Consider the following 24,712-nt stretch of genomic DNA (forward strand, 5'->3'; position numbering starts at 1 on the left):
AGGTCTTTCTTTCAAGTAGTATCTTCTGTTCTTCTAGCCACTCCAGGTTGGTCTGCTTGTCCTTTCAAGTGGGAATTTCCCATCTCTGGAGATCTGGGTGTGGTTCAGGCTTCCACCTATAGTCTTATGTATTGCAGAGGATCCACAGGAAGCCTCCTTCACTGGGCACGTTGTAGTCCCCATTTTAAGTATTCCAATCAGTTATAGGCAGAAGACGGACTTACAAGGTTTCTATGGTAAGACCTGCATCACTTTTTATCTTAAGAGAAAAGAGAAGCAAGCAGAGAGAACGAGACCTACGATCATCAAGAAAAAACCAGAGAGTGATGGGCATCCTTTGGACCTGAGGGTTGCTGCTCTGAGAACCAATGAGGACCAGGAGACAGAGATAGCCTTCCTCAAGAGCTGGTACTCTGAGTTCAAACTCCTAGAGTCCTGGTGTGGCACTGTAGAATAAGCACTGGACCACAAGGTTGGTTTGAACCGCAAAGCCGGCGATTCAAACTCACCAGCCGTTCCTTGGAAACCTATATGGAGTTGCTATGAGTCATAACTGATTTGAGAGAATAAAACTGTGAGAGATTAAATTTCTGTTAAAGCCATCCACTTGTGGCATTTCTGTTACCGCAGCAGTAGAGAGCTCAGGCACAGAGGGTTATGGAAACTCGAAAGAAGAACATATACAGAAAGGTTAGTATAATGGAGGCAAATCCATTATACTTTCTCTTTGCTTAGTTATTACACCCTCTTATTTATCTTGGGACTTTCTGGAATCACATGTTCCTCATAGAGGTACTTCTTTCTTCCATGGTATTTTTTTCTTTGTTTTGGGGGAAAAAAAAAAATTCCTAAGCCACTCATTTAAGAATACTAAAAGGAGTCCTGGTGTGGCGTTGTAGGAAAAGCACTGGACTGCTAACTGCAAGGTCAATGGTTCAAACCCACCAACCACTCCTCAGAAAACCCTACACAGGTTTGCTATGAGTTGGAACTGACTTGATGGCTCTTAGCCACGAGACAACATACACTGGAGATTGCCACGTTAGTATCTTTTTGTGTTAAGATGCTCACTTTTATATTTAAGATTGGAGAGACTATTTGTGTGACAAGAAGGTAAGTATGATGAATTCTGTAACTCTTGCTACTAGAAAGGAGGAAGCAAAGTAGTGTGTTTATTATTCATTTAACACAATTTAAAAATACCTTCTAGGTAGAAAGCACTTAATTATAAAATAAATTTCTCACAAGGGGTTTTAATTAGGGAATTCTGAGGGTTGGAATGAATAATGTCATTTAGAGCAAATTCAGAAATGAATGAATTGATTGTATGCCCCTTCCTCTCTTTTAGGACAAGTTAAAGTCTTCAGAGCTCTGTATACATTTGAACCCAGAACTGTAAGTATTCAGTTTTTAACTTTTAAACTGACAATGCCATTGACTTAAATGGTCATCTCCATCTTTGTTTAAACCAGTTACCATTGAGTGGACTTTGAGTCAGTGGGAACGGCATATGTGTTAGAATAGAGCTGCGCTTTGTAGGGTTTGCAATGGAAGTAGATTGGCAGGTTTTCCTTCTGACGTGCCTCTGGGTGGGCATGAGCTTCCAACTTTTTTGTTAGTAGCTGAGTGAATTAACTATTTGCACCATCCAGGGACTCTGAAAAGCCCATTGCTCTTAAGTGACTACCTGGTCATTTCCCACTGCAGACATAGATTTAAAAGCTAAACTCCAGGGGAATTTTCATATCCTCCCCCTCACAAAGTCATGTGTCTGTCTTATGCTGATTCCACCAATGTAGTGGCAGTGTCTTCTTTTGGTCACCAAGTGACTGTGTCTTAGTCATCCTCTCTCTGACTCTTCTCACTGTAGCTAACATTCCCTGCTTCACCCCCTGACCCTCTGCCTCAAGCTGACTTAACGACCAACCTCTCAGAGCCCTTTAGTTTCTGTTGCATGAACTTCCTGTTGATATAGTTTCTGTAGTCAGTTCATAAATCTACTCACTTAATCATTCTGTAATAAACACTTAATATGTGTTGGATAAGGAGTCCTAGTGGTACAGTGGTTAAGCACTAGGCTGCTAACCGAAAGGTTGGGAGTTCAAATCCACCATGTTTAAGATATGGCAGTTTGTTTCTGTAAACATGTTTTCAAATGCCGTTGAGTCAGTTCAACCTCATAGGATTTCCAAGGAGCGGCTGGTGGGATTGAACTGTTGACCTTGTGTGGTTAACTGTCTAGTGCTTATCCTACAGTAGTACACCAGGACTCCATTATAGCCTTGGAAACTCCATGAGGCCTTGGAAGCTCTAAGTTCTACATTGTCCTACAGGGTTGCTCTGAGTCACAATTGACTCTGTGGCAGCAGATTGGTTTGGGTTTTCGTATATACTAGGCATTGGGCCAGATGTTGGCGATAGTACAAAGGATGATTTCATGGAGCTTATAGCTTAGTGAGGAGAGAACAACAGTAAACAGACAAAGGAAGGCGGCTGTTGGGCTTCTAAGTGGTATAGAGGGTAAGGGACAAAGAGGTCAGTGAAGGGAAGGAAGAGTGTTAATTATCATTATTGTTTTGGCAACACTTACTAAAGACGGCATACAATAGGAAAATTTCCATCATGAACTTTCATGCATACCCTCTCTCTTTGCATGGTAGATAGACGAAGGGTCTAGTTTTATATTCCAGGAGTTGTATATTTCATTGCATAGAGTACGATGCATATTTTTCCACTTGATCACCCAAAGAGGGAGTTATCAGCCATGGAGGGAATTCCCAGCCTGGAACTTAGAGTGTGATGTTTTTGATAGGTATTTAGGGATAGCTGTGCTATAAAGGTGACACATCACTAGAGATCTGAAGGAAGTGATGGGGAGGGAGTCTTGTGTATATCAGGGAAATGATGTGTAAGGAACATCTTTGGTGAGTTTTAGAAATAGGAAGAGGAGCGTGGCTTGTTAAGTAGCAATCAGGGAGAGGAAGGTAAGAGATGAGTTCAGGTGACAGGGCAGAGGAAGGGCAGATCATGAAGGACCCAACAAGGATCTCATTTGTATTATGTGCTGCCCAATGCACCAGACTGCAAAGCTGTTTGAACTGCAAGGTTGGCAGTTCAAGCTCACCAGCTGTTCATCAGATACCCTATACAGGGTCTCTATGGGTCAGAACCGACTCAATGGCACTTAATAACAACAACAAAGGTAGGAAGCCCTTTGGAGGGTTTTGGGTACAGAAGACTCAGTGTACCTGAGGCATGGAAAACAGTCTAGAAGAATAAAAGTGGAAGCAGAGTGTCTGGCAGACAGCTAACAGGCAGAGGAGACAGAAACCAGCTGTCATTGACTCTTCTCCATTAACCTCTGCAGTAGCCAGCTTGCTGTTGGCGTTGTCTGGACTTACACTGTACCCTGTTGTCCCCCAAAGTTAAAGGCTCTAAAACGGTGGCACAGAAAAAAATGGTTCCATTGATTCAATGGGTTCAGCCCAGGGCCAGCCTTCAAATCCCAAGTCTGTTGTTTACTCGCAGTGTAAATTCACTTAGTCTTTTGTTACCATTGATTAACTCATTTGAAAATGAGAATAATATTAACTGTTCTGCTGTGACGCTGGAGTGAGATGAATATTTAAATACTGTCACTTGGTGATGCTAGTCAATGGCAGCAAGTATTAGAGCCAACCTTGCAGTTCAAACTGACCTGACGGTCCAGTGCTTATCCTACAGCACCTCTCCAGGACTCCTATTGCTCATCACCTTTGTCCTTTCTCACTGCCCTGTTCCTTCTTTGGTTCCTCACCACCTGTGTCGTTACTAACTTTACAGATATCAACCAGACTGATTTCCTTAAAATATTGTTTTAACCCCATCACCTAACTAAGGATATGTGCCCCACAGACCAGCCCATCTTTCCAGCCGTTTTTCTCTCTTTCCTTCTTGGACCATCTAGTTTAGATTTGGCTCACAGTATGGGCTAATGCGTTGGACTGTAAGGTTGGTTTGAACCATAAGGTCAGCGGTTCAAGCTCACCAGCCATTCCTCAGAAACCTTATACAGGGTTGCTATGAGTTGGAATCGACTTGACAGCATTTAACGGCAACAGCCCATTTGAGATCCCTTTCTGGACTGATGACATCGAGTCTATCTCTAGCTCAGATACTCCTCTTGCATAAAGACTTCCCCACCTCTGCAGTTCTATTCACTAGCACAGTGTCTACGGAGGCAGCAGAGCACAGCGTTCTGACTTTACACTAGCACAGACAGTGTTCTGACTTTAGCACCTGTGTGACTTTAGGAGACTTTCCTCACTTCTCTCTGTGCCTCAGTTATTTTGTTTTGCCTGTAACATGAAAATAGTAGTTATAATGAAGGAGCCTTGGTGGCACTGTGGCTTAGGCTTTGTTTGGCTGCTAACGGAAATGTCCAGGGTTCAAAATCACCAGCTGCTCCTTGGGAGAAAGATGAGTGTGTAAACCTCATATAGGTTTGTTGTGAGTCAGAATTGACTTCATGGCAGTAGATTTGGTTTGTGTTTCATGATTACTATTAGAAGATACAGTGACTGATTTACCCCCATTTCTGATCCAGGATGGAGTCTCTCTACTGCTTTGTTATCTTGTTGCTGAGTGCCTTTCTGTTGGCTTCGACTCATAGTGATCCTGTATAGCATTTCCCAGGAGCAGATGATGAATTTGAACCTCTGACCTTGTGGTTAGCAGTGCAGTGCTATCTTAGTTGCATTGAATTGAAAGCATAGGAAAAAGCAGACATTTAACACATTCATTTAACAGCATTTAACAGCAGCAAAAATAAGATGTTAGAGGAAGAGAGAAGAAAGAATTGTATTTCTTAATACCCTTGGTCCCAAGGCACCAGTTCATCCTGAATGTACCTGTTGGTCATTAGTAGCCCACACTGTACCCCTTTTCATCTTCTGGTAGTGTAGTGGTTACAAATCGGGCTGTTAATCTCACGGTCATCAGTTCTAAACTACCAGCTGTTCTGTGGGAGAAAGTTGAGGCTTTCTGCTCCTAAAGAGTAACAGCCTCGGAAACCCTATGCAGGGTCACTATGAGTCGGAACCAACTCCATGGTACGTAACAGCAACAACAACAACAGCCATCTATTAAGGGGTACTATGGTGCTGAACAGGAAGCCTCCAGTTCCTCTGAGGGCACATCATGTCTGCTGAGTACCCAGGCTGTACCAGTATTTCAGTATTTTGAATATCATTCTCAGAGCTGAGTTAAATTCCTTTTCTGAGTGAAGCTTTCTCTTAACAATGCTGGGAGCTCTTTGTTCTTTCTGCCCACCAACAGTGGCCATATTCTCTAGAGAGGTGAATATAGCACTTTACATCCCAAACTGACCTGGCCTCCTTCAAGTCATTGGAACCAGGAAAGATTGCTGGACTGAGCTGAATTCAGAGGGACTGTGACTGACAGGTGCTGCACCCTCCTCGGGGAGTCTGGGGCCCAGTTTGTGGCTACTGTTCTCCCTATAGAGGTGGGGGCAACAATGATGACTTCAGCATTGCCGATTCACTGGACAGATAGAAAACTGGACAGCTGTGGCTCCGGGATCTTCGTGCCAACCCATTTTACATTCTTGTTTGAAGATGAAATAGTCCTGGTGTGGTCCAGTCTTGTTTAATTCTTATCCTACCCCCTACTCTGGTAGCATACTGGCACTGTGGGTTAATGCACCAGACTGCAAAGCCCTTTGAATTGCAAGGTCGGTAGTTCAAGCTCACCAGCTGCTCCTCAGAAACCTTATACAGGGTTGCTATGGGTTGGAACCGACTCAATGGCACTTAACAACAACACTCTGGTAGTGTAGTGGTTATGAATCAGGCTGCGAACCTCACGGTCAGCAGTTCGAAACTACCAACTGTTCTGTGGGAGAAAGATGAGGAGGCTTTTTGCTCCCATAAAGATTTACAGCCTCGAAAACCCTGTACAGGGTCGCTATGAGTTGGAACTGACTCCACAACACATCACAACAACAACAAGTCCATATCCAATAACAGCATCCTTCAGAGACCTGGGTGGCCTGGATGAAGAGGCTGGTGAAGATCTCTGATGGGCCAAGTATGTTCTCATCATTCTCTGTGTGCTGGAGGTGTATTGATCTCCAAAGGGAAGCTGGCAGGACTTTGCTGGTGAACTGTTGGCTGAGCATCCCTAGGTTTACAGTACCCTATGCAGAACAAGGAGCTCTGGTAGCGCAGTGGTTAGGAATCGGGCTGCTAACCTTAAGGTTGGCAGTTTGAAACTACCAGCCATTCTGCAGGATGAAGATGAGGCTTTCTACTCCCATAAAGATTAACAGCCTTGGAAACCCTGTACAGGGTCACTATCTGACTCCATGGTACTTAACAACAACATGCAGAGGAAGAAACTCTGGAGTTGGAATCCAAAGGTAGGAGCCCAACCCTCTACCCATTCATTGTGTAATTTGGGGTAAGTTCTTCAACATCTGAGCCTTTGTTGTGAAATGGAGATAATACCCACGACCCACCCACGACTCAGCCCTGCCTAATGGGTTGTTTGTTGTGAGAATTAAAGGAGGTCATTCGGGTTTTGCAAGTGTAAGGTACGGCTGCAGCCTTTGTTATGCTGCTACTTTCTGGGAGGGACTTTCCCCAGCTACTCTCTTTAAACCTGGTCATGCACCCTTCAGTATGAGAACTAGCATAGATAGTGGTCTTGTACCCTGTACTTGTTATATGGGCTAGTTCCTCAACTGTAACATGGTGGTGAGAATAGCACCTACCTCAGAGTGTTGTGAAATCCCTGGTTGTTGGGGTTTTGTGGTGTTGAAGTGCTTGGCCAGTAAATGAAAGGTACTTGGAAGAAAGTCCTGGTGATCTACTTCTGAAAAATTAGCTGTTGAAAACCCTGTGGAGCCTAGTTCTATTCTGACACATACGGGGTCACTATGAGTTGAAATGGAATCAGCAGCAACTGGTTTTTCTTCATAGGATTGTTGGAGGGCGGGGTTTAAATTAGATAATATTTGTAAATGTTCAGACAGGTTCCTGCCACATAGTAAAACACTACATGCTGTTGTTAAGTGCCATGGAGTTGGTTCCAACTCATAGCAACCCTATATGAGGTTTCCAAGCAGTGGCTGGTGAATTTGAACTGCCCATTTTGCAGTTCAAACCGACCTTGCAGTCCAGTGTATTATCCCACAGTGCCATACCAGGTCTCCAAAACACTATATATTTATTCATTTAAAATTTCTATAGAGAATTTAATTAATTTCTTTTTTCATTTTTGTGGACCCCAAATGGACAAATCTGAAGAATTTCTAAACTATATCACAATTTTTCTCAAACCATCCTTGAAAGATATATTTTCATAAATCAACAAAATGCATACCTTTGAATGGACATATGTGTGACCAAGTTTGTACTCATCCCTTTAACATCCCAGTGGCCAACAACTTACTTGTTCTGAAACCTCTATGGTTCTTCAAGGAGACAGCAAAGGAGGAATGTGGTTAAAAACCAAAGAACAAGCTGGAAATACAGAAGTGCTTTCTAGATTGTGTCACTGTTTTCCGATTTCTGTTCCATGAATGCGATGCCAGGAATTTAAAACTAGATCTTTTTACATTAAGTGCCCTGCTGGTGGTTTTTTAACAGAAAATGTGAATCTTATAGGTTATCTATCTAAAGTTTTATAGTCATAAAACTACCTTATCTTCTAGCCAACAGTCTGAAGAATTTGGTAGCCCATCTCCATAGCTAGGTTAGGGAAAACTGCATCTAGTTTTGTTGGAAGAAGATATTTTACAGGTAATGCTATTGTGTGTCTGGGAGCTATTGATTAAAAAAGAGTATCAACTCTCTACTGTCATTTCTCAGGATGAAAATATAGCAAGACCTCCTTTTAGCTGGCTGCAATCGACCACCCTGTTGTTGTCTTAACTGAAAAGCAAGTCTGACCTAATGGTGGCTTGTGGTAAACACCACCTCTGAGCATCAACCATTAATTTAAAAACCGAAACACAGCACTGAGAAGTATTTGAAATGACCGTGCTCAGTGACATTTTCCAAATGGTGTACTTTACCAAACCACGAAGGACAAGAATCACTTAAGACATTAAGAGTTGTAACTGTTCTCAGCTTTATTTTTTATGAGAAAGACAAATTACGGTGTGTGTTTCTGTACATTTTGTTTCATAAGGTGCTTTTTCATATTTTGCCTTTTTGTTTCAAGGGTGAATGAATGATCTATTCAGCATGGAAATTCAGGCAAACTTGACTCTTGGAATTTTAGTAGTAGGCTAAAACTTTTGGAGAGAGTTGATTTTCTTCACTTCTCTGAAGGCACTATTGAAGACGATTTATTGTAAGACATACACACTGGTGAGGTTAGCTCTTGGTGAAGCAAAGAATAAGATGGCCCATGATGGCTATAAGATAGGAAAGATCTTCTTAAGTCATTGAATATTTTCAAACCTCCAGGGAACTCAGAGTTACTCAAAAAATGCTATTGCTCCCATACATTCTGTTTTCCTTATACTAGTTCACTTTTTTAATTCTTTCCTCCCATTCCTTGTTGTTAGGTGCTACTGAGTCAGTCTCTGCTCGTGGAACTCCATTCTCAATTGGATTGGATCATAGTGATCAATAGGGTTTTCATTGACTGGGTTTTGACAGTAGATTTCCAATGTCTCAACTTAGTCTAGACGCTCCAATGAAACCTGTTCAGAATCATAGCAAAACTCTAGCTTCCACCACATCGGTGGTGTCTGTGCATGTGGTGTATTGGCCAGGAATTGAACCCAGGTCTCCTGCATGGAAGGCAAGAACTCTACTATTGAACCATCACTGCCCCTCTCCTATCTCGTGCTGTGTGGAGTCCAGTTGTTTCCAACTCATAACAACCCTATAGGACAGACTAGAGCTACTCCATAGGGTCTCCTAAGCTATAGTCTTTGTAGAAATAGATCACCAGGGCTTTTATCTGGCAGAGTGGCTGGTAGGTTGGAACCACCAACCTTTCAGTTAGCAGGTGAATGTGTAACCATTGTGCCTCTCTTAGTGCTTCTCAAGGAGAGATAGCCAATTGATGTTAAAATTGTTAACCTTCCTATTAAAGTGGCTGGTCATTCTATCTAGCTGGAGTGCTATGATGATAGAGAGTGAGCCCTCTTTTTGACATCTATCCAGACCTTCTAATGTGATCCCTTTCAGAGCTGTTGGTAGTGACAGTTGGATACCATCTAATTCTCCTGGTCTCAGAGTCGTGGTGTCTGATGTTCACATGCTCCATTGACATGTCCACTGACCTAGTTGATTCCAAGCATCTTCAGTTTTCATCACTCTTCTTTCTTCTGCACATGGAGAGACCAGTAGTTGCAGTTAGATGGCCACCCATGAGCTTTTAAGATCCTAGTTGCTATTTCCCAAAGTAAGATGTAGAACATTGTTTTTATGGACTATGTTATGCCAGTTGGCCATGGTGTCCCCTGAGACTGTGATCCTGAACCCCAGGGCCAGGTACTCAATGCCTTAAGATGTTTGATCATATTTAAGAAGTTTTCATCATTTTGCCCTCTGTATGCTTCACCACATTCATAGGTGTGTTTGCAGCAAAAGTTAATACCACATAAGATATCCTCTTTCAGACCTTATGGGTGTACTCTCACTCTCCCTCCCATGCCCCTTCAGGCTATGTATCTGTCTGTATCTACTCACAGAACACTGTTGTTTCAAGGTTGTGGATATAACACGATTTACCTCCATCCCCTTTAACCCTTGCATAACTCCCTGTATTTATCATTCTTTTGCCAACATCCATCTTCTTGTATATTGCCCTCTTGCCTTCAAAACTGCTTGTGAACGTTCAAGTTGGCCTTGTTGTATCTGGTTGGCTGGCACAGATAACCTGTTTCCTCTCTCTTTCATCCACCCCCATGCGTCTGTTCAGCTGCTTCTCCTAGTGAGTACTAGTCCACGGCTAGTCAGGGCTGACTCTGCAGATTTGTAGCAGGGCCCGCTGGAACAGGATTAACTCCTTTAATGGTGTGCATAACTGTGGCTCTCACCTCTCTGCAGCTCTAAACCCAGGGAGAGTGGGAGCTTCCCTGTAGGTGTATGTGGGTGGGGCTGGCCTCACCTCTGGTCACCAGGGGAGTATGGGGAACAGGATAAAATCACACTTTTATCTCCATGAGTCACCCATATGTTTCCACAATGCCAGCATGCTGTCTTGTTACTGAAGTTGCTTACAAAAGCTTGAAAGTGCATGCTGCATCTAGTCGGCCAGCACTGATCACCAGTCTGACACTTTTTGGCCACATCTGTTCAATTCTCTCTCCTAATAAGCATTTATTCTGCTTCTCTATGCCTTCATCTGAAGCTCAGGGTTCCAGGATTGCTTCCGTTTCATTTGGTTTCTGTATCTTTGTTGTCGAGGGTCTGTGTGTGTAGCCTTGCTGCCCTGTCTAGCTTCTTGTCACTTTTCTGCTCCATAAAGTTTTCAGTTGCTGATATTTTGGAAGAAGTTTGCCAGGCTTTTCCTCTAAAGCACCTCTGGGTGGACTTGAACCTCTAGCTTTTTAGTTAGCAACTGGACATGTAAACCATTTGCACCTAGCCAGGGCCTTGTAGCTCTAGCTTCTAATGCAAACAGTAAAAGGTACAAATGCTTTAGAAACATTTCTGCCTTTTCAAAGAAACAAAACCATTTTTATTTCAGTGTTATTAATAATCATTTGATAATTTTTATAGTTAAATGCGTAATGTATCTGAATATTCATGTATTGTTTTTGCTTAAAATGTGATATAGCTGGTAGTCTTCATTTATATTCAGGAAATAGTTATAGTAATGTAGATCAGCTTTGAAGCTTTATAAATTACCCGTGAAGAGTCATTTTTATTGCCTAATTCACCACTGAGAGTAAGTAAACAAATTAAAAAATGAGTTGTTGTTATGTGCCATCGTGTTGTTTGGACTCATAGCAATCCTGTGTATAACAGATCAAAACTGAACAGTCCTCCATCTTCCTCACATTTGGTACGTTTAAGTCCATTGTTGCAATCCCTGTATCAATCTGTTTCTTTGGTGGTCTTCCTCTTTTGCACTGACCCTTTACTCTACAAAGCATGATATCCTTCTCTAGGGACTGATCCGTCTTGACAACATGTCCAAAGAATGAGAGACCAAAACCTCACCATTCTTACTTCTATGGAGCATTCTGGCTGTTCTTCTCCCAAGATAGATTTGTTTGTTCTTCTGACAGTCCATTGTAGTTTCAGTATTCTTCTCCAGGTCCACAATTCAAAAGCCTGGTTCTTTTCTGACATTTCTTATTTATTGTCCAATTTTCACATGCATATAAGGTTATTGAAAATACCATGACCTAGACTAAGCCCACCTTAGTCCTCAGAGTGACATCTTTACTCTTTAACACTTTAAAGAGGTCTTGTGCAGCAAATTTGCCTAATGCAAATCACTGAATTTCTTGACTGCTGCTTTCGTGAGTGTTGTTTGTGGATCCAAGCAATATGAAGTCTTTGACAACTTCTATCTTTTCTCTGTTTATCATGATGTTATTTATTATCAAGTTGTGTGGATTTTCATTTCCTTTTTTATTGAGGTGCAATCTATACTGAATGCTTTATTTAATCTTTGATCTTCAAGTCTTCTTTGCTTTCAGCAAACAAGGTAATAGCATCTGCATATTGCAGGTTGTTAATGAGTCTTCCACCAATCCTGATGCCACGTTCTTCTTCATATAGTTCAGCTTCTCAGATTGTTTGCTCAGTATACAGGTTAAATAAATATGGTAAAAAAGATACAGCCCTGACACATGCTTTTCCTGATTTTAAACATTCAACATCCCCTTACTCTGTTCTAATGACTGCCTCTTGGTCTATATATGGGTTCTTCATAAGTACAATTAAGTGTTCTGGAATACCCAGTCTTCTCAGTATTATCCATAGTTTGTTATGATCCACACAGTTGAATGCCTTTGTACACTGAGTAAAGTACAAGTAAACATCATTCTAGTATTCTCTGCTTTGAGCCAAGATCCATCTGACATTAGCAGTGATAACCCTCGTCTTGTGTCCTCTTCTGAATCCGGCTTGAACTTCTGGCAGTTCCCTGTCGATGTACTGCTGTAACCATTTCAGTTTGTATTCTATCAATTCCTGGAGCCTTGTTAGTCACCTTTGTCTTCAGTGTGGCTTGAACATCTTCTTTCAATACCATCAGTTCTTGATTCTATACTGCCTCCTGAAATGGTTCATCTAGCTCTTGAAATGAGTAGATGAAAGAATTTATTTGAATAGCATAATTTTTTATTGGTATGTAACAGTGATTGTAATGCAAAAACATGAAAGGCTTTAAAAAAAAAAATCTTCTGTAGTCAAATCATATATGATAATAATATATATCAATGATAGAGTAATTGGGAAAGTTTCCATGCATATTTCATGCATATTTTGTGCCCTATATTTTTCATTCGACATGACAACATAAACATTTCCTGGTATCTGAGGTTTGTTATCAGTAAACATTATACTGTATCCTCATAAAGTCATGCTGGTGTTTATCTACTGATGGGAAAAGGAAGATGTTTAATTAAATTGCCTAACTTGTTTGTAAGACTCTTGGTTGGTCCAAGATTGAACTGGTAACTTACTGTAATTCACTAACCCAGAACTGTTGAAGGTTTTCAGACTGTTTGGAATTTTTATTTTTTAATCTTTATGCTCTTTAGCCTTTCTAGTGGTTCACTTGTGGATTAATTACTCCCCTATATGAAATCTTTCTTCTCTCTGACAAGAAGAGGTAGGATAATGGCTTTTTCAAACTAGGCAGATAGCAGATGTTGATACTAAAAAAACTAAAGGATTGAAGTCTAGTCACTTAGGAGAGAGCCAAGTTTCTGCCTGTTTCCCATGGTTTTAATTCTAGAATATAATTATTTTAAATATAGAAAATAGAGTACTATTTTGGGAAAATAGATATACACTACCTTTTGGAATTTCTAAGAGGAATAAGCTATATTGTTATTTTATTTTGATATAAAAATGTTTTTCTTTCAGGGTGAAAGAGCATAAGATACGTGTGTATGCATAGCAGTCTGGTAGTCCGTACTTGCTGTTTGTGTAATTCTTTGAAGATCATCAAAAGACAAATTCTACATTCTGTGAATGTTTTATCCTTGGGTGGTACAAATAGTTAATTCACACGTCTGCTAACAAAACTTTTCATAGATGCATCTGAAGAAAGGCCTGGCAAGCTGCATCTAAAACAGCCATAGTTCTACTGTGACACACACGGGTTTGCCGTGAGTCAGAGTTGATGCAATTACACATGTTTTATTTTTCTTACACATACATTTTATTTTGTGTGCTGATTTAAATACATAAAATGCATTTCTGTAAGAATATTGTATGATTTGAAATATATATGATTATTATATTCTGGTTTATTAAAAATCACATGGAGTAAAACTTTATTTTCTCTTTTAGCCAGATGAATTGTACTTTGAAGAAGGGGATATTATCTATATTACTGACATGGTAAGCCCGTATAACATTTTGTAGTACCACATACGAACAAAATTTATCCAAAATAAGACTGTTTTATGTAGTCATACACTGTATATTATTTAAATGTGGGTCTATACTGGCAATTATATAGAAACTCATAGACACAAGTCTTGGTTTCTGCACAATTTGTAATAACATAAGACTGGAAGTAGCCCATAGGTCTATCAGTAGGAAAATAAATAAAATTTAATATATCAACAACAACAACAAAAAAAGGAAGAATATCTATATTCTTATTGTTATTGTTGACATGTGATATCAAATCAGTTCAGACTCATAACTATCCTATATAGGGTTTCTGAGGAGGGGTAGGTGGATTTGAACCACCAGTCTTGTGGTTAGCACACCACTGCTTTTCCTGCAGCGCCACACCAGGACTCCACCACATAATTAACTTCAGTATATTTTGCTAAAGTGAAAAGAGCGAGGTGTAATGAAATTGTATATGAAGCTCTTATTTGCTTAAGAAAGGGTGCGAGGATAGATTATACACATACATACAAGGAAGGGTACATTTAAAAGTATTGCTATAAAACCATACAAACCTTTGTTAAACAAAAATTATCAAAATGTGAGGCTGTTGTTTCTTGACATATGCTCCATCTAGATCTGTACATTTCTCAAGGAAGAATTTTCATCTTTCTAAAGGACCTCTGGTAGCGTGGTTACGAATTGGGCTGTGAACCGCAAGGTCAGCAGTTTGAAACTACCAGCTGTTCCGTGGGAGAAAGATGAGGCTTTCTGCTCCCATAAAGATTTACAGTCTCGGAAACCCTGTATAGGGTTACTATGAGTCGGAACGAACTCCACGGCACACAACCACCACCACTACCAACTCTCCTTGAAGGATTTGTTGCTTCGATGTACACCACTTCAACACAACAGTTTTGGCATCCTTGAGGGACTCAAATCATGTTGCTTTTAAATGTTCTTTGAGTTTGGGGAACAAAAAAAAGTTTGAAAGGGCAAGATCATAGATGGAGGGTGGATGGGGTAAGGTTTTCCGATGAAATTCTCATAGGACAGCCCTTGCTACTCTTGAAGAATAGCAAGTGTGTTGTGTTGGAAAACTATTCCTTGGGGCAACTTTCCTGGCCTTTGTCTCATCTAGGCATATGACAATTTTCTTAAAAATTCTTCTTAACAAGGCCCCACGGTCATCTATCAATTCCTTCGGAATCTCAAAAAGCAGCCACTGTAGCCACCTAAGCTGACCTCTCTGCCTTGAATTTAACTGGCCCAGTAGGTCCTCTTGGAAGTCAGTGTTTTCACTGAACTCCAGATTACATACAGGCAGTCCCTGGATTGCAAATAAATTCTATTCCTAAGTCTGTCTTTAAATCAAATTTTATATAGCTGGAGCAGTAAAGTATAATTCATATCTAACATTAGTCAGTTAAGTATTTGTCGTGGTATGCCTTTCTATGCATAAAAAGTATTACAGAAACACTTTCAGATACAATAAAACATCTTTGACATAAGAATACAGTAATAACAATAATGTTTTAATGTGCATCATAAACTAGTGCCCATTTGTTATTACAAACCATTTTATGTACCTCAAATTTTTAATATAATAATAGCTTTTACTGAGGTTGAGACCATAGATGTATCGTGGTTGGTAGTTATGTGCCATGGAGTCGGTTCTGACCCATAGCGACCCTGTACAGGGTTTCTGAGGCTGTAAATCTTCACAGGAGCAGAAAGCCTCATCTTTCTCCCGCGGAACAGCTCGTAGTTTCAAACTGCTGACCTTAAGGTTCATGGCCCGATTCGTAACCACTACTCTACCAGAGCTCCTTATGCACTCAGATTTTGCCTGAATGGACTTTATGAGGAGTGTAACTATATTTACAAATGAAATCAAGCAAAGTCTAGAATTTGTTTTATTTCAAAATAATCCTGGAGGGGAGGTAAACTGTGATAGGAGTATACATAAAACTAAATTGGGAATGTATAAATGATTTGTATAGTTTGGAAAGTGGGTATATGCAAGTTCATTATACTAGTCTTTTTATTTTTGTGTAGGTTTAATTTTTTTATAATAAAAAGTTATCCCTGTTCCCAGAGTACACTGATATTCATTATTTCACTACTCATAATGACCAAAAGGAAGAAACAACTCAAGTGTTCATCAGCAGATGAATGGATAAATAAAGTATGATATATCCATACAATGGGAAGTTAGTCATAAAATGAAATGAAGTTCTGATACATGCTATGACATATATGCATCCTGAAAATACATACCATGCTGAAGAAAAATGTCAGATTAAAAAATATATATATTGTAAGATCTTACATGAAATAGCAATAATAGGCAAATATAGAGAGATAAAAGTGTATTAGTGATTACCAGGAGAACTGGAAGGAGAGCGAAATGGAGAATTACTGCTTAAAGGGTACTGAGTTTCTGTTTAGGGTGATTAAAAGCATTTTGAAATGGATAGTGGTAAAGGTTCAACAATACAGGGAATGTAATTAACATCACTGAATTGTGCATGCAAAATTGGTTCAAATGGCAAATTTAAAAAATACATATATTTTATCACAAAATTAAAAAAAAAAAAATTTCTGTTCTTCCTTCAAAGAAAATAAAGGTGAAATAAAGAAGCTTTCCTCATCGCCTAAAAAATATCTAGGAGCTAAGAGAAAAATTAGACTGAAAAATAACAACTTAAGTTAGTCTAAACTAAATGCAGTTTTGTTCTGTCTTCATATTATCTGTTTTTTTGTGTTGTTTTTTTCCCCCCACTTTTTGCGGCTTTGTGGTGAAGTGGATTTGACTTGTTGCAGGTTGGTGTGTGTACATTTGTAATTTAGTGCTAAGGGGAATGACCAACCTTATTGAAGTGTGAAGAATTGATATCATGTGGCCAGGGCTCAGTGCACATTTTGCAGACCAGGTACATTCTGAGCCAAATAGTTTTAAAGGTGATTTGAATGTACACTGGATTTCATACCACTTAATTTGACTCTTTTGAAAATTTTTTTCTACTAGAGTGATACCAATTGGTGGAAAGGAACCTGCAAAGGCCGAACTGGGCTGATTCCAAGCAACTATGGTAAGCATTGTGATACTGACTTTCTTTGGCTAGATTTCCTTTGCTTTCATTTTTCCACTTCCTTGAAGTCCTTCTGCTGCTGCTACAGCTGGGAAATCAAAGTGACTACCAGTTCAGGACATTTCCCCATTCATGAGCCTCTTATTAATAAAATAGCCATGGATCCCAGGTTCCCTGGCTGACTCTGGCTTGTAGAAGCCACATTCTCAAGAATGTAGCAACCTTAAAAAAAACTAAGAGCTTCCAAGAAAATGTGTATGATTTTACTGCTTTCATCTCTTAGACCTAATTACTATTATTATTATTATTGACTGTTAAAATGAAATCTCACAGGTGGTTTCTTTAAATTGCCTTTTCTTTTGTAATGAAGGAACTCAGTTCCTTGTTAATTCGTGTTGGGGCAATGTTGGTCATTACATGCTCTTCCTGTCAGTTTGGGGAGCTTGGCCTCTACCATGAAGCTGCTTCTAGTTGAAAGATAAAATAGACAAAATATACTAATGCTGACAAAAGGAAGAATACTTATAGCAGAGAAAAGTAAAAAGAGCACAGGGTTCATCCACAAGGACCCTGGGTTTTAATCCTTTTTCTGCCACTTCCTACCAGCAGGGGACTTGGTTAAGACATGTGACTGCTACCTCTAAGATTCAATTTCCCCATCGGTATAATAAGTGGGTTGGATTTCCTTTGCATCTAAGATTCCTTTCAACTTTAGCATTAGATGACTCCTTAGACCAGCAGGGCTGGAATCAGACACCTGGTACCACGGAGTGAAGGTGGTGATGGTATGTGGTGGAATAAGTTTCGACTCATAGCAACCCTGCATAGGAATTTGGAGGCTGTAAATCTATACGGGAGCAGAACGCCTCCTTTTTCTCCCACAGAGTGGATGGTAGTTTCAAACTGCTGACCCTGCCCTGGAGTTAGCAACCTGATTTGTAGCTGCTACACCACCAGAACTCCTTAAGCAGTGGAGGGGGATTTAGAAAGTACTACAGTAAGTACTTCAAAGTATGGAGCCTCATCTGCTCTGGTCTAAGGGCAGGACTATTCTTCAGTGAGGAGGACTTAAATGTTTCAGTGTTTCTGTGCCCTTCTAAATCTTTGTAATCCAGGATATACCTTTACGTGGCATTCCTTTTCCAACACTGACCATGCTAATCTGTGTCTCCGCTTCTTTGACGTGGTTAGCAGTCATCAAGCACCCCCAACTTGTGGTGATGCCATGCACAAGGGGATCAGACCATTGTGATTCATAGGGTTTTTATTGGCTGGCATTTGGCAGTAGATTGCGAGACTTTTCTTCATAGTCCTCCTTAATCTGGAAGCTCCACTAAAACCTGTTTGGTATCATAGCAACATGCAAGCCTCTAGGGACCGACAGGTGGTAGCTGAGCATGAGTTACGCATTGCAGGGGAAGGGGGATGTCTCCTTCACAAGTTCTCCCACTGAGCCACCACTCAAACCCCAAACCCAAACCGACTGCCACCCAGTTGATTCCAACACAGAGAGGCACATAGGACAGAATAGAACTGTCCCATAGGGTTTCTAAGGTTGTAAATTTTTACTACACAGATTGCTGCATTTTTCTCCAGCAAAACCTAGTGGGTTTTAACTACTGACCTTTTGGTTAAAGGCATAGCACTTTAACCACTGTGCTACCAAGGCATTTCTAACTACTCCTGCCTTTCCCTGTATTCAAGGAATTGTCTCCTTAATGGTGGGGAGGGAGTGGACTGGACGTGTCATTTGAAGAGCAGTCTCTGGACAGCAATGAATGGACCTTCCTTAGAAGGATGCTGGTTATCCTTTCTACAAATACAAGAAATAGACAACCCTCTCCCCCAACTCCCACCCAATGCACACACATAGGAAAATAGTTATTTTCCGGTATCTTCAAAGTAGTGTGTTTTTACAGAATGTAAAAATGAACACCAAATGCTTTCTTTTATGTTTTTGTCCAATGAATTGTTGAGGTATTGCCTTATTGCTTGGCTTGTGCCATGCAGCATATAATTCACCTTTTTTTAAAAAGCAGGAATATGTGTTTGATCTGTGCTATACATTTTTTTCAACAAACAACATCTGTGAAGTTACAATGTTGTTGACCCTGTCAGTGTCCAGCAAGTGATGGGCTTCAGTGGAATCATTTGATTGACACTCTCAACTTTGCTGTATACTGTTCTTCTCATTCTAGTGGCTGAGCAGGCAGAATCTATTGACAATCCATTGCATGAAGCTGCAAAAAGAGGTAGGTGTTGAGGCATTTTAAATACACATCTTTTAAGTGTATAGTTTAATGTTTTGACAACTATGTATGCCCATGCAATCAACACCTAAACAAAGATCTAGAACATTTATGTCACCCTCAAAATTTCCCTTGAGCCTCTTACCAATCAGTTCTTGCCTCTCCCAGAAGCAAGCTCTGTTCTGACTTCTATTATGGAGAGGAAAGTGTGATTTTAATTTTAATATGTCAGTCAACAAACACTTTAGACTATGGAGTTCTACTTGTAGAGGGAAGAGGAATGTGAAAAGACGTAGACTATAACTCCCTGAGCTCAAGGTCTAGCAGGGGAGAGAGATGTGTATATAGACCATTACAATATGGTTTGATAGGCCCAGCAATTGAAGTATGTCTAATTAAACAAACTCTGGAGGCCAGCGTGATTAACTGGCAGGCAGGAGGGTGCAGTCTCCTGGGGGATAGCACTTAGGAGAGTACTGGTATTGTGTGTGTATGTGGGAAAGAAAGAGTATTGTGTCTCAGGCTGGGTCCTCTAGAGAAGCAAAACCAGTGAAACTTACATATAAAGAGAAGCTTATATCAAAGAGTTGTAGAGATGAGAGAGGCCCAAGTTTGGGTCAGATGAACCAAGACCGGCAGATCTGGCAGTCAGGCAGGCAATACATCAGGTTACTGGTTCCAGTCCAGAGAAGGAGAGTTTAGAGGACGAGCCAGATGCAGGAACCAGACCCAGCAGAAAACAAGTAAACTTTGCCTGACTGTATAATATATTGGAAGGAGGCCATACCCCCCGCAGAAAACATCATTTCAGTTGATTAGCTGCTCATAGCCGAACTCATCATAGAGTTCATTACATTGTATTAGATCTTATTATGGGGATAACAACATCTCAAATGCCAATCCACTGAGAATCGTGACCCAGTCAAATGGACACAACACCTTAACTGTCACAGTGGGGATGTAGTGAACAACAGGGAAGAGCCTGGAGTGTTTAAATAAGTAAATGATGCTGGGCCTGGGCCTGAGCCTTGGGCTTTGTCTTATAGATCAGTGGCTCCCATTTGGAGGTCATTACTACCCTCCAAACCCTGGGGATATTTGGCAATATCTGGAGACATTTGGAAGGTCATGACTGGGGAATGCTACTGGCATATTTTGGGTAGAGGCCAGGGATGGCATACTAAACATCTTACAGTGCATTGGACAGCCCCCAACAACAAAGAATTATCTGACCTCAAATGTCAGTAGTTTAGAAACCCCACTGTAGATAATGGGGAGTTATAAGTCTTGGTGAGCTCTGTTTCATTCTGTTTTAGATCTTTTGGAAATCTGAATGTTCAAAAGGAAATGACTGGTTTAGACTATGGCATATGCAGAACTACTAAACTGATAATTACAAAACAATTCTTAAGAACTAGATACTTGCATATTCGCTTGAGGATTTTAAATTCATAGTTACACCTTAGCATTTAAGAGCAGCAGTTTTGGGTGGGTTATTTAGTGTTTCTTTTCTTGTAAAAACTGAAATGCATTTTAAATATGAATATGAGTTGTGTCTGCCAGTTTGGGATTGAGTTTTTTTTTTTTGCTAGATTCCAGGATTTCACAAAAAAGCAAAAGAGTTTAAAAAAAAAATTTTTTTTTTTAAAGATTAGAAATGCTTGAAGTACAGCTATTTAAGCGACTCTTCCCATTAATCTACCGTTAAAAATTGATGTTAATGGTTTCCATTAATAAACTGCAATTCAAAATACACCATAATGAATGTGCTAGCAGGCAAGACTTAATTTAAAACTTGCTGATTAATCCATTCCAGATGGAGATTTGTGTTGGGTGAAGTTGATTTAAAAGCAAAACAAAAATAAAAACTTCTATCTTGCCTTTTTATAAATGTAAAATTCTTTCAGGCAACTTGAGCTGGCTGAGAGAGTGCTTGGACAACCGAGTTGGTGTTAATGGCTTAGACAAAGCTGGAAGCACTGCCTTATACTGGGCTTGCCATGGGGGTCATAAAGGTATTTTGTTTTATTTTTTTTATTATAAATGTCTGTGCTGCTGAAATGTGCCTCTTTGCAAAATGAAAAGGACCTTGGTTATTCTTTCAAGTTTTTTTAGAAGCTTTGTTCTTGGTAGCGCTTTAGAACAGTGGGCATAAATGTAGCCAGCCAGCCTCACATCATGGACCTCTCCCGCTTTCAGGATTGCAAATTTTTTTCCTTTCACAGGCTTAGAAAAGTTTTAGGAAAACAGCTGCAATATACAAACACAACTCCTGTTTAATCTTTCAGAAGAAAGTGTCAGGATGGGCACTTCTGCTTTAGCTTTTTAGAAGATCTGGTATTATGATTTATATTTTAAGCTAAGACAAACTATTAAATTCAGAAAGAAGGTGGTTTTTTCTATATGTTTAAATTATTGATCCAATTGATGCTTTATTATAATCAATACTAATGACAAATTGAGTTTCTAAATAAATGTGTTTCAACTTGGCCAAAAATCGACTACTTCTTACCTCTACCTATAACACACAGAAATTAAACTTATTAACGATGAAAATCCAAGAGCCCAACAAATTAAGTAGCATAGCCAAAGAAAATTTATGAGTACATCTGTAAAAAAGCCCATTTTATTTTGTGAATATAACACAAGTTAGTTATATGAATCCCAAATATCAGAGTGAATATGGAAATATTTATATAAAAGGTATGATGTGGCAATGCAGAAACCAAGAACTATGAAAAAAAAAAAAGAACCTTTCTCTAAATAATTCTACTTTTTAGAACTTTAGGTGTTTTCTGTTTACATAAATCTTGAAATTTGTGTAATAATCTTACCTTGGTGACTGACATCTAAGCTTCCACTCGTTGAAACCGTTATGCCTAATTTTGTCAGGGTCTTTCTTTAAAAAAAAAAAAAAAAAAAAAATCTTTTCTGTTTGAATTTCAGATATAGTGGAAGTGTTATTTACTCAGCCAAATATTGAACTGAACCAGCAGGTAAGACTACCAACCCTGCCAGCATTTACCATACGAGACGTGTCCTCTTAATACACTGCAACTTATGGGCATTCAAGATTCCCTTTTGGTGTTTGAAACTGACCTTTTCTCGTTTATTATTTTTTGTAAAAGTTTGAATCAAAATACTGAAAGCACATGCTTTCAAAATTACCTATTGTATTAAAATTCAAATTGTATAAAGCTTAGAATGCCTGTCTCACTACTCTTCACATCCCACTTTTAGCTTTTAGTTACTTCTTGTATTTATTACGTAGCTCTGTTTTACTCAAGAATATGTTTCTGGAGCTGTCTCGTAGATTATCAGTGTGAGACACAACTTAACTTCTTATTTGGTAGGTGAAAGTTTTAGCTCATCAGCTGCCCCAATTGACTCCAACTCTTATCTTCACCATCCCAATGCCCAGCCTTTCTGTTGGTCTTTACATGTGGTTATATCGATGTTTTGGAAGTGTACTACTGTATAATATTTACATAATTGTGACCATTTAACTGTTGGTCACTGCTAAAACAAATAATCTATCGTGTTCCTTCCTTAAAGAACTATTTTTATGTAGGATAAGCACCGAACTGGTAATCACAAGGTTTTAACCCAGCAGTTGCTCTTGGAAAATCCTATACAGGATTGCTGTGAGTTGGAAACGACTTGACAACATATAACTACAGCACTTAATTACTGACTTTAGTTTGCTTTTATTCTGTATCTCCTTACACTCTTAAAAATATGCATATTTTATTGTGGTGAACATACACATAATAAAACAGACACAGTCTCAGCAATTTCCACATGTATCATTCAATGACATTGATTACATTATAGCCATCAAGTTGTGCAGCCATTTAAAAAAATCTTTTCACGATTTAACACAAATTCTCTTCCCCTTAAGCAAAAAATCCCCCTTTCCCTTCCTTTGTTTTACTCCATAATATACTTTTACCAAATGGATAAATTGATTGCTTTCTTTCCTTTCACCCACTAGAGTCATATTTGCTGGGATCCTTCACCCTCACTTTCTAATATACACAAGTTGCACTCTAATTCTACCTCTTGTGTTAAAGTTCCTCTGTTTCTAGATCCTCTGTCTCCGTTTTGATTTATTCCCTTCTTTTAAGAGCACAAGGAACCCTGGTGGTGCAGTGAGTGGCTAACCAGTGTTAAGCTGCCAACCAGAAGTTCTGATGTTCAAATCCACCAGCTGCTTTGAGGGAGAAAGATGAAGCTGTCTGCTCCCGTAAAGATTGAAGTCTCAGGAACCCTAAGGAGCAGTTCTACTCTGTCCTGTAGGGTGACTATGAGTTGGAATTGACTCAGTGACAGTGGGTTGTTGGTTTTTTTTTTTTTTTTTGAGAGCACATCTTCAAGTAAATTTCCAAGAAAAGGAAGCTTGGAATTGATTTACTTAGCTGTTCATAATTCAAGGCTCAAAGTCATTGCTCTTAGAAATTTTAAAGCATGGCTCCATTTTGTTCTAGTTTTCAGAGTTGCTTTTGAGAGGTTTAATGCCTTTTTTTCCTTCATTCTTTTGTGTGTAATCTGCTTTTTCTCTCTTTAAGAATTTTCACTTTGTCCTTGGTGCTCTTAAAATTTCACAGTAGTGTGCATTACCGTGAGTTTTCCCCCAGTAATTATGGTGAGTTCTTCCAGTCTGGAAACTTAATCTTGCGTTATTTCTTTTATAGTTTTTATTTGACTTTTTGTTTATTCATTGTTTCTAGAATACCAGTTAGTATGATGTTGGACCTCTTGGATTGAACCTTCAACTTCCTTAGTTTTTCTCACCTTTATGTTTTATCTTGGCTTTTTATTTCACAACACCTCTCTTCTTCTCTATAGCAAATTGCCACAAGCTTAATGACTTTAAGCAATATTCATTTACCTCAAAGTTTTTTTGGGGTGGTGGGAGTAAGACTAAGGAGTTAAGATTAGGACTGTGACTACGTTTGGCTAGGCTTACAAATTTGTTTAGTGTTAGGATATGGTTAAAACTAGAGTTAGGGGTAGAGGTAGGAGTTGAACTAGACTAGGAGTGAGGCTTGCTCGAGTTTTAAGATTACATTTAGGTGTATTTTTATTTATTTAATTTTTTCATTGAAATCTACTTGATTTCTTCTTCATTTGAAGGTTTTGTAATTACATTATTGCTTCTTTTTGCTTTATGAAGTTTGTTGTTGTAAACTGGTATGTTTGGTTCCCTATTTTCAGTTTGTTTTACTTTGAAAATTTCTAAATCTGGGTTGAGTTCTAGGTGATGTTTTTATGTTAATCTTCAAACTCAGTAACCCAGCCTTACACTGATCCAATTCTATTTCTTTGGTCTTTCAATATACTATTTCTGAAGTCTTGTTATTCCTCTTTGCCTTTCTAATTGTTTTAGTATAGTTTCTATTTTTTCATTGATTTTGTCAGTTTGTTCTTAATAGTGTTTTTCTGAATTCTTCTAAAGTTTTTTTTCTGTATTCTCCTTGCTTTCCTCCATCTTTTTCTCAATCCCTTGAAGGTACCTAAATATCATTCTTTTAAATCCCTTATCAAGTACTTCTGATACCATTTATGGTGTTATACTTTCAGACTCTGTATTTTAGTCATTTGTGTGAGATACTCTGTGTTGTTTCTTCATGCAAGCTGAAATTGTTTTCACTGAGACATTGTGGTGGTGGTGTGTTTATATTTAATTGATGGTTGTATACTGATGTGCTCTCAAGTACTCACCATCTGTTTCCTGATGGATGTGATAGAGACTGGAAGTGTGAACCCAGTTTTCTGTTCATGTGGTATAGTTCAGGATGGGTTCACACCCCTCCAG

At 39.3% G+C, this 24,712-nt stretch overlaps 1 protein-coding gene across 1 annotated transcript in view; it reads left to right on the forward strand.

Moving 5' to 3' along the window:
- OSTF1 (osteoclast stimulating factor 1) overlaps nucleotides 1-24,712 on the forward strand; it is a 70,247-nt gene that overhangs the window by 31,705 nt on the left and 13,830 nt on the right. Inside the window, exons 2-7 of the mRNA XM_006834927.1 lie at nucleotides 1,349-1,395; nucleotides 13,500-13,550; nucleotides 16,582-16,645; nucleotides 18,844-18,897; nucleotides 20,802-20,909; nucleotides 21,841-21,890. Coding sequence (XP_006834990.1) covers nucleotides 1,349-1,395; nucleotides 13,500-13,550; nucleotides 16,582-16,645; nucleotides 18,844-18,897; nucleotides 20,802-20,909; nucleotides 21,841-21,890 — 374 coding nt within the window. The remainder of the gene's footprint in view (nucleotides 1-1,348; nucleotides 1,396-13,499; nucleotides 13,551-16,581; nucleotides 16,646-18,843; nucleotides 18,898-20,801; nucleotides 20,910-21,840; nucleotides 21,891-24,712) is intronic.

The sequence above is a fragment of the Chrysochloris asiatica genome, unplaced genomic scaffold, assembly GCF_000296735.1.
Source record: "Chrysochloris asiatica unplaced genomic scaffold, ChrAsi1.0 scaffold00014, whole genome shotgun sequence".
Classification (NCBI taxonomy): domain Eukaryota; kingdom Metazoa; phylum Chordata; class Mammalia; order Afrosoricida; family Chrysochloridae; genus Chrysochloris; species Chrysochloris asiatica.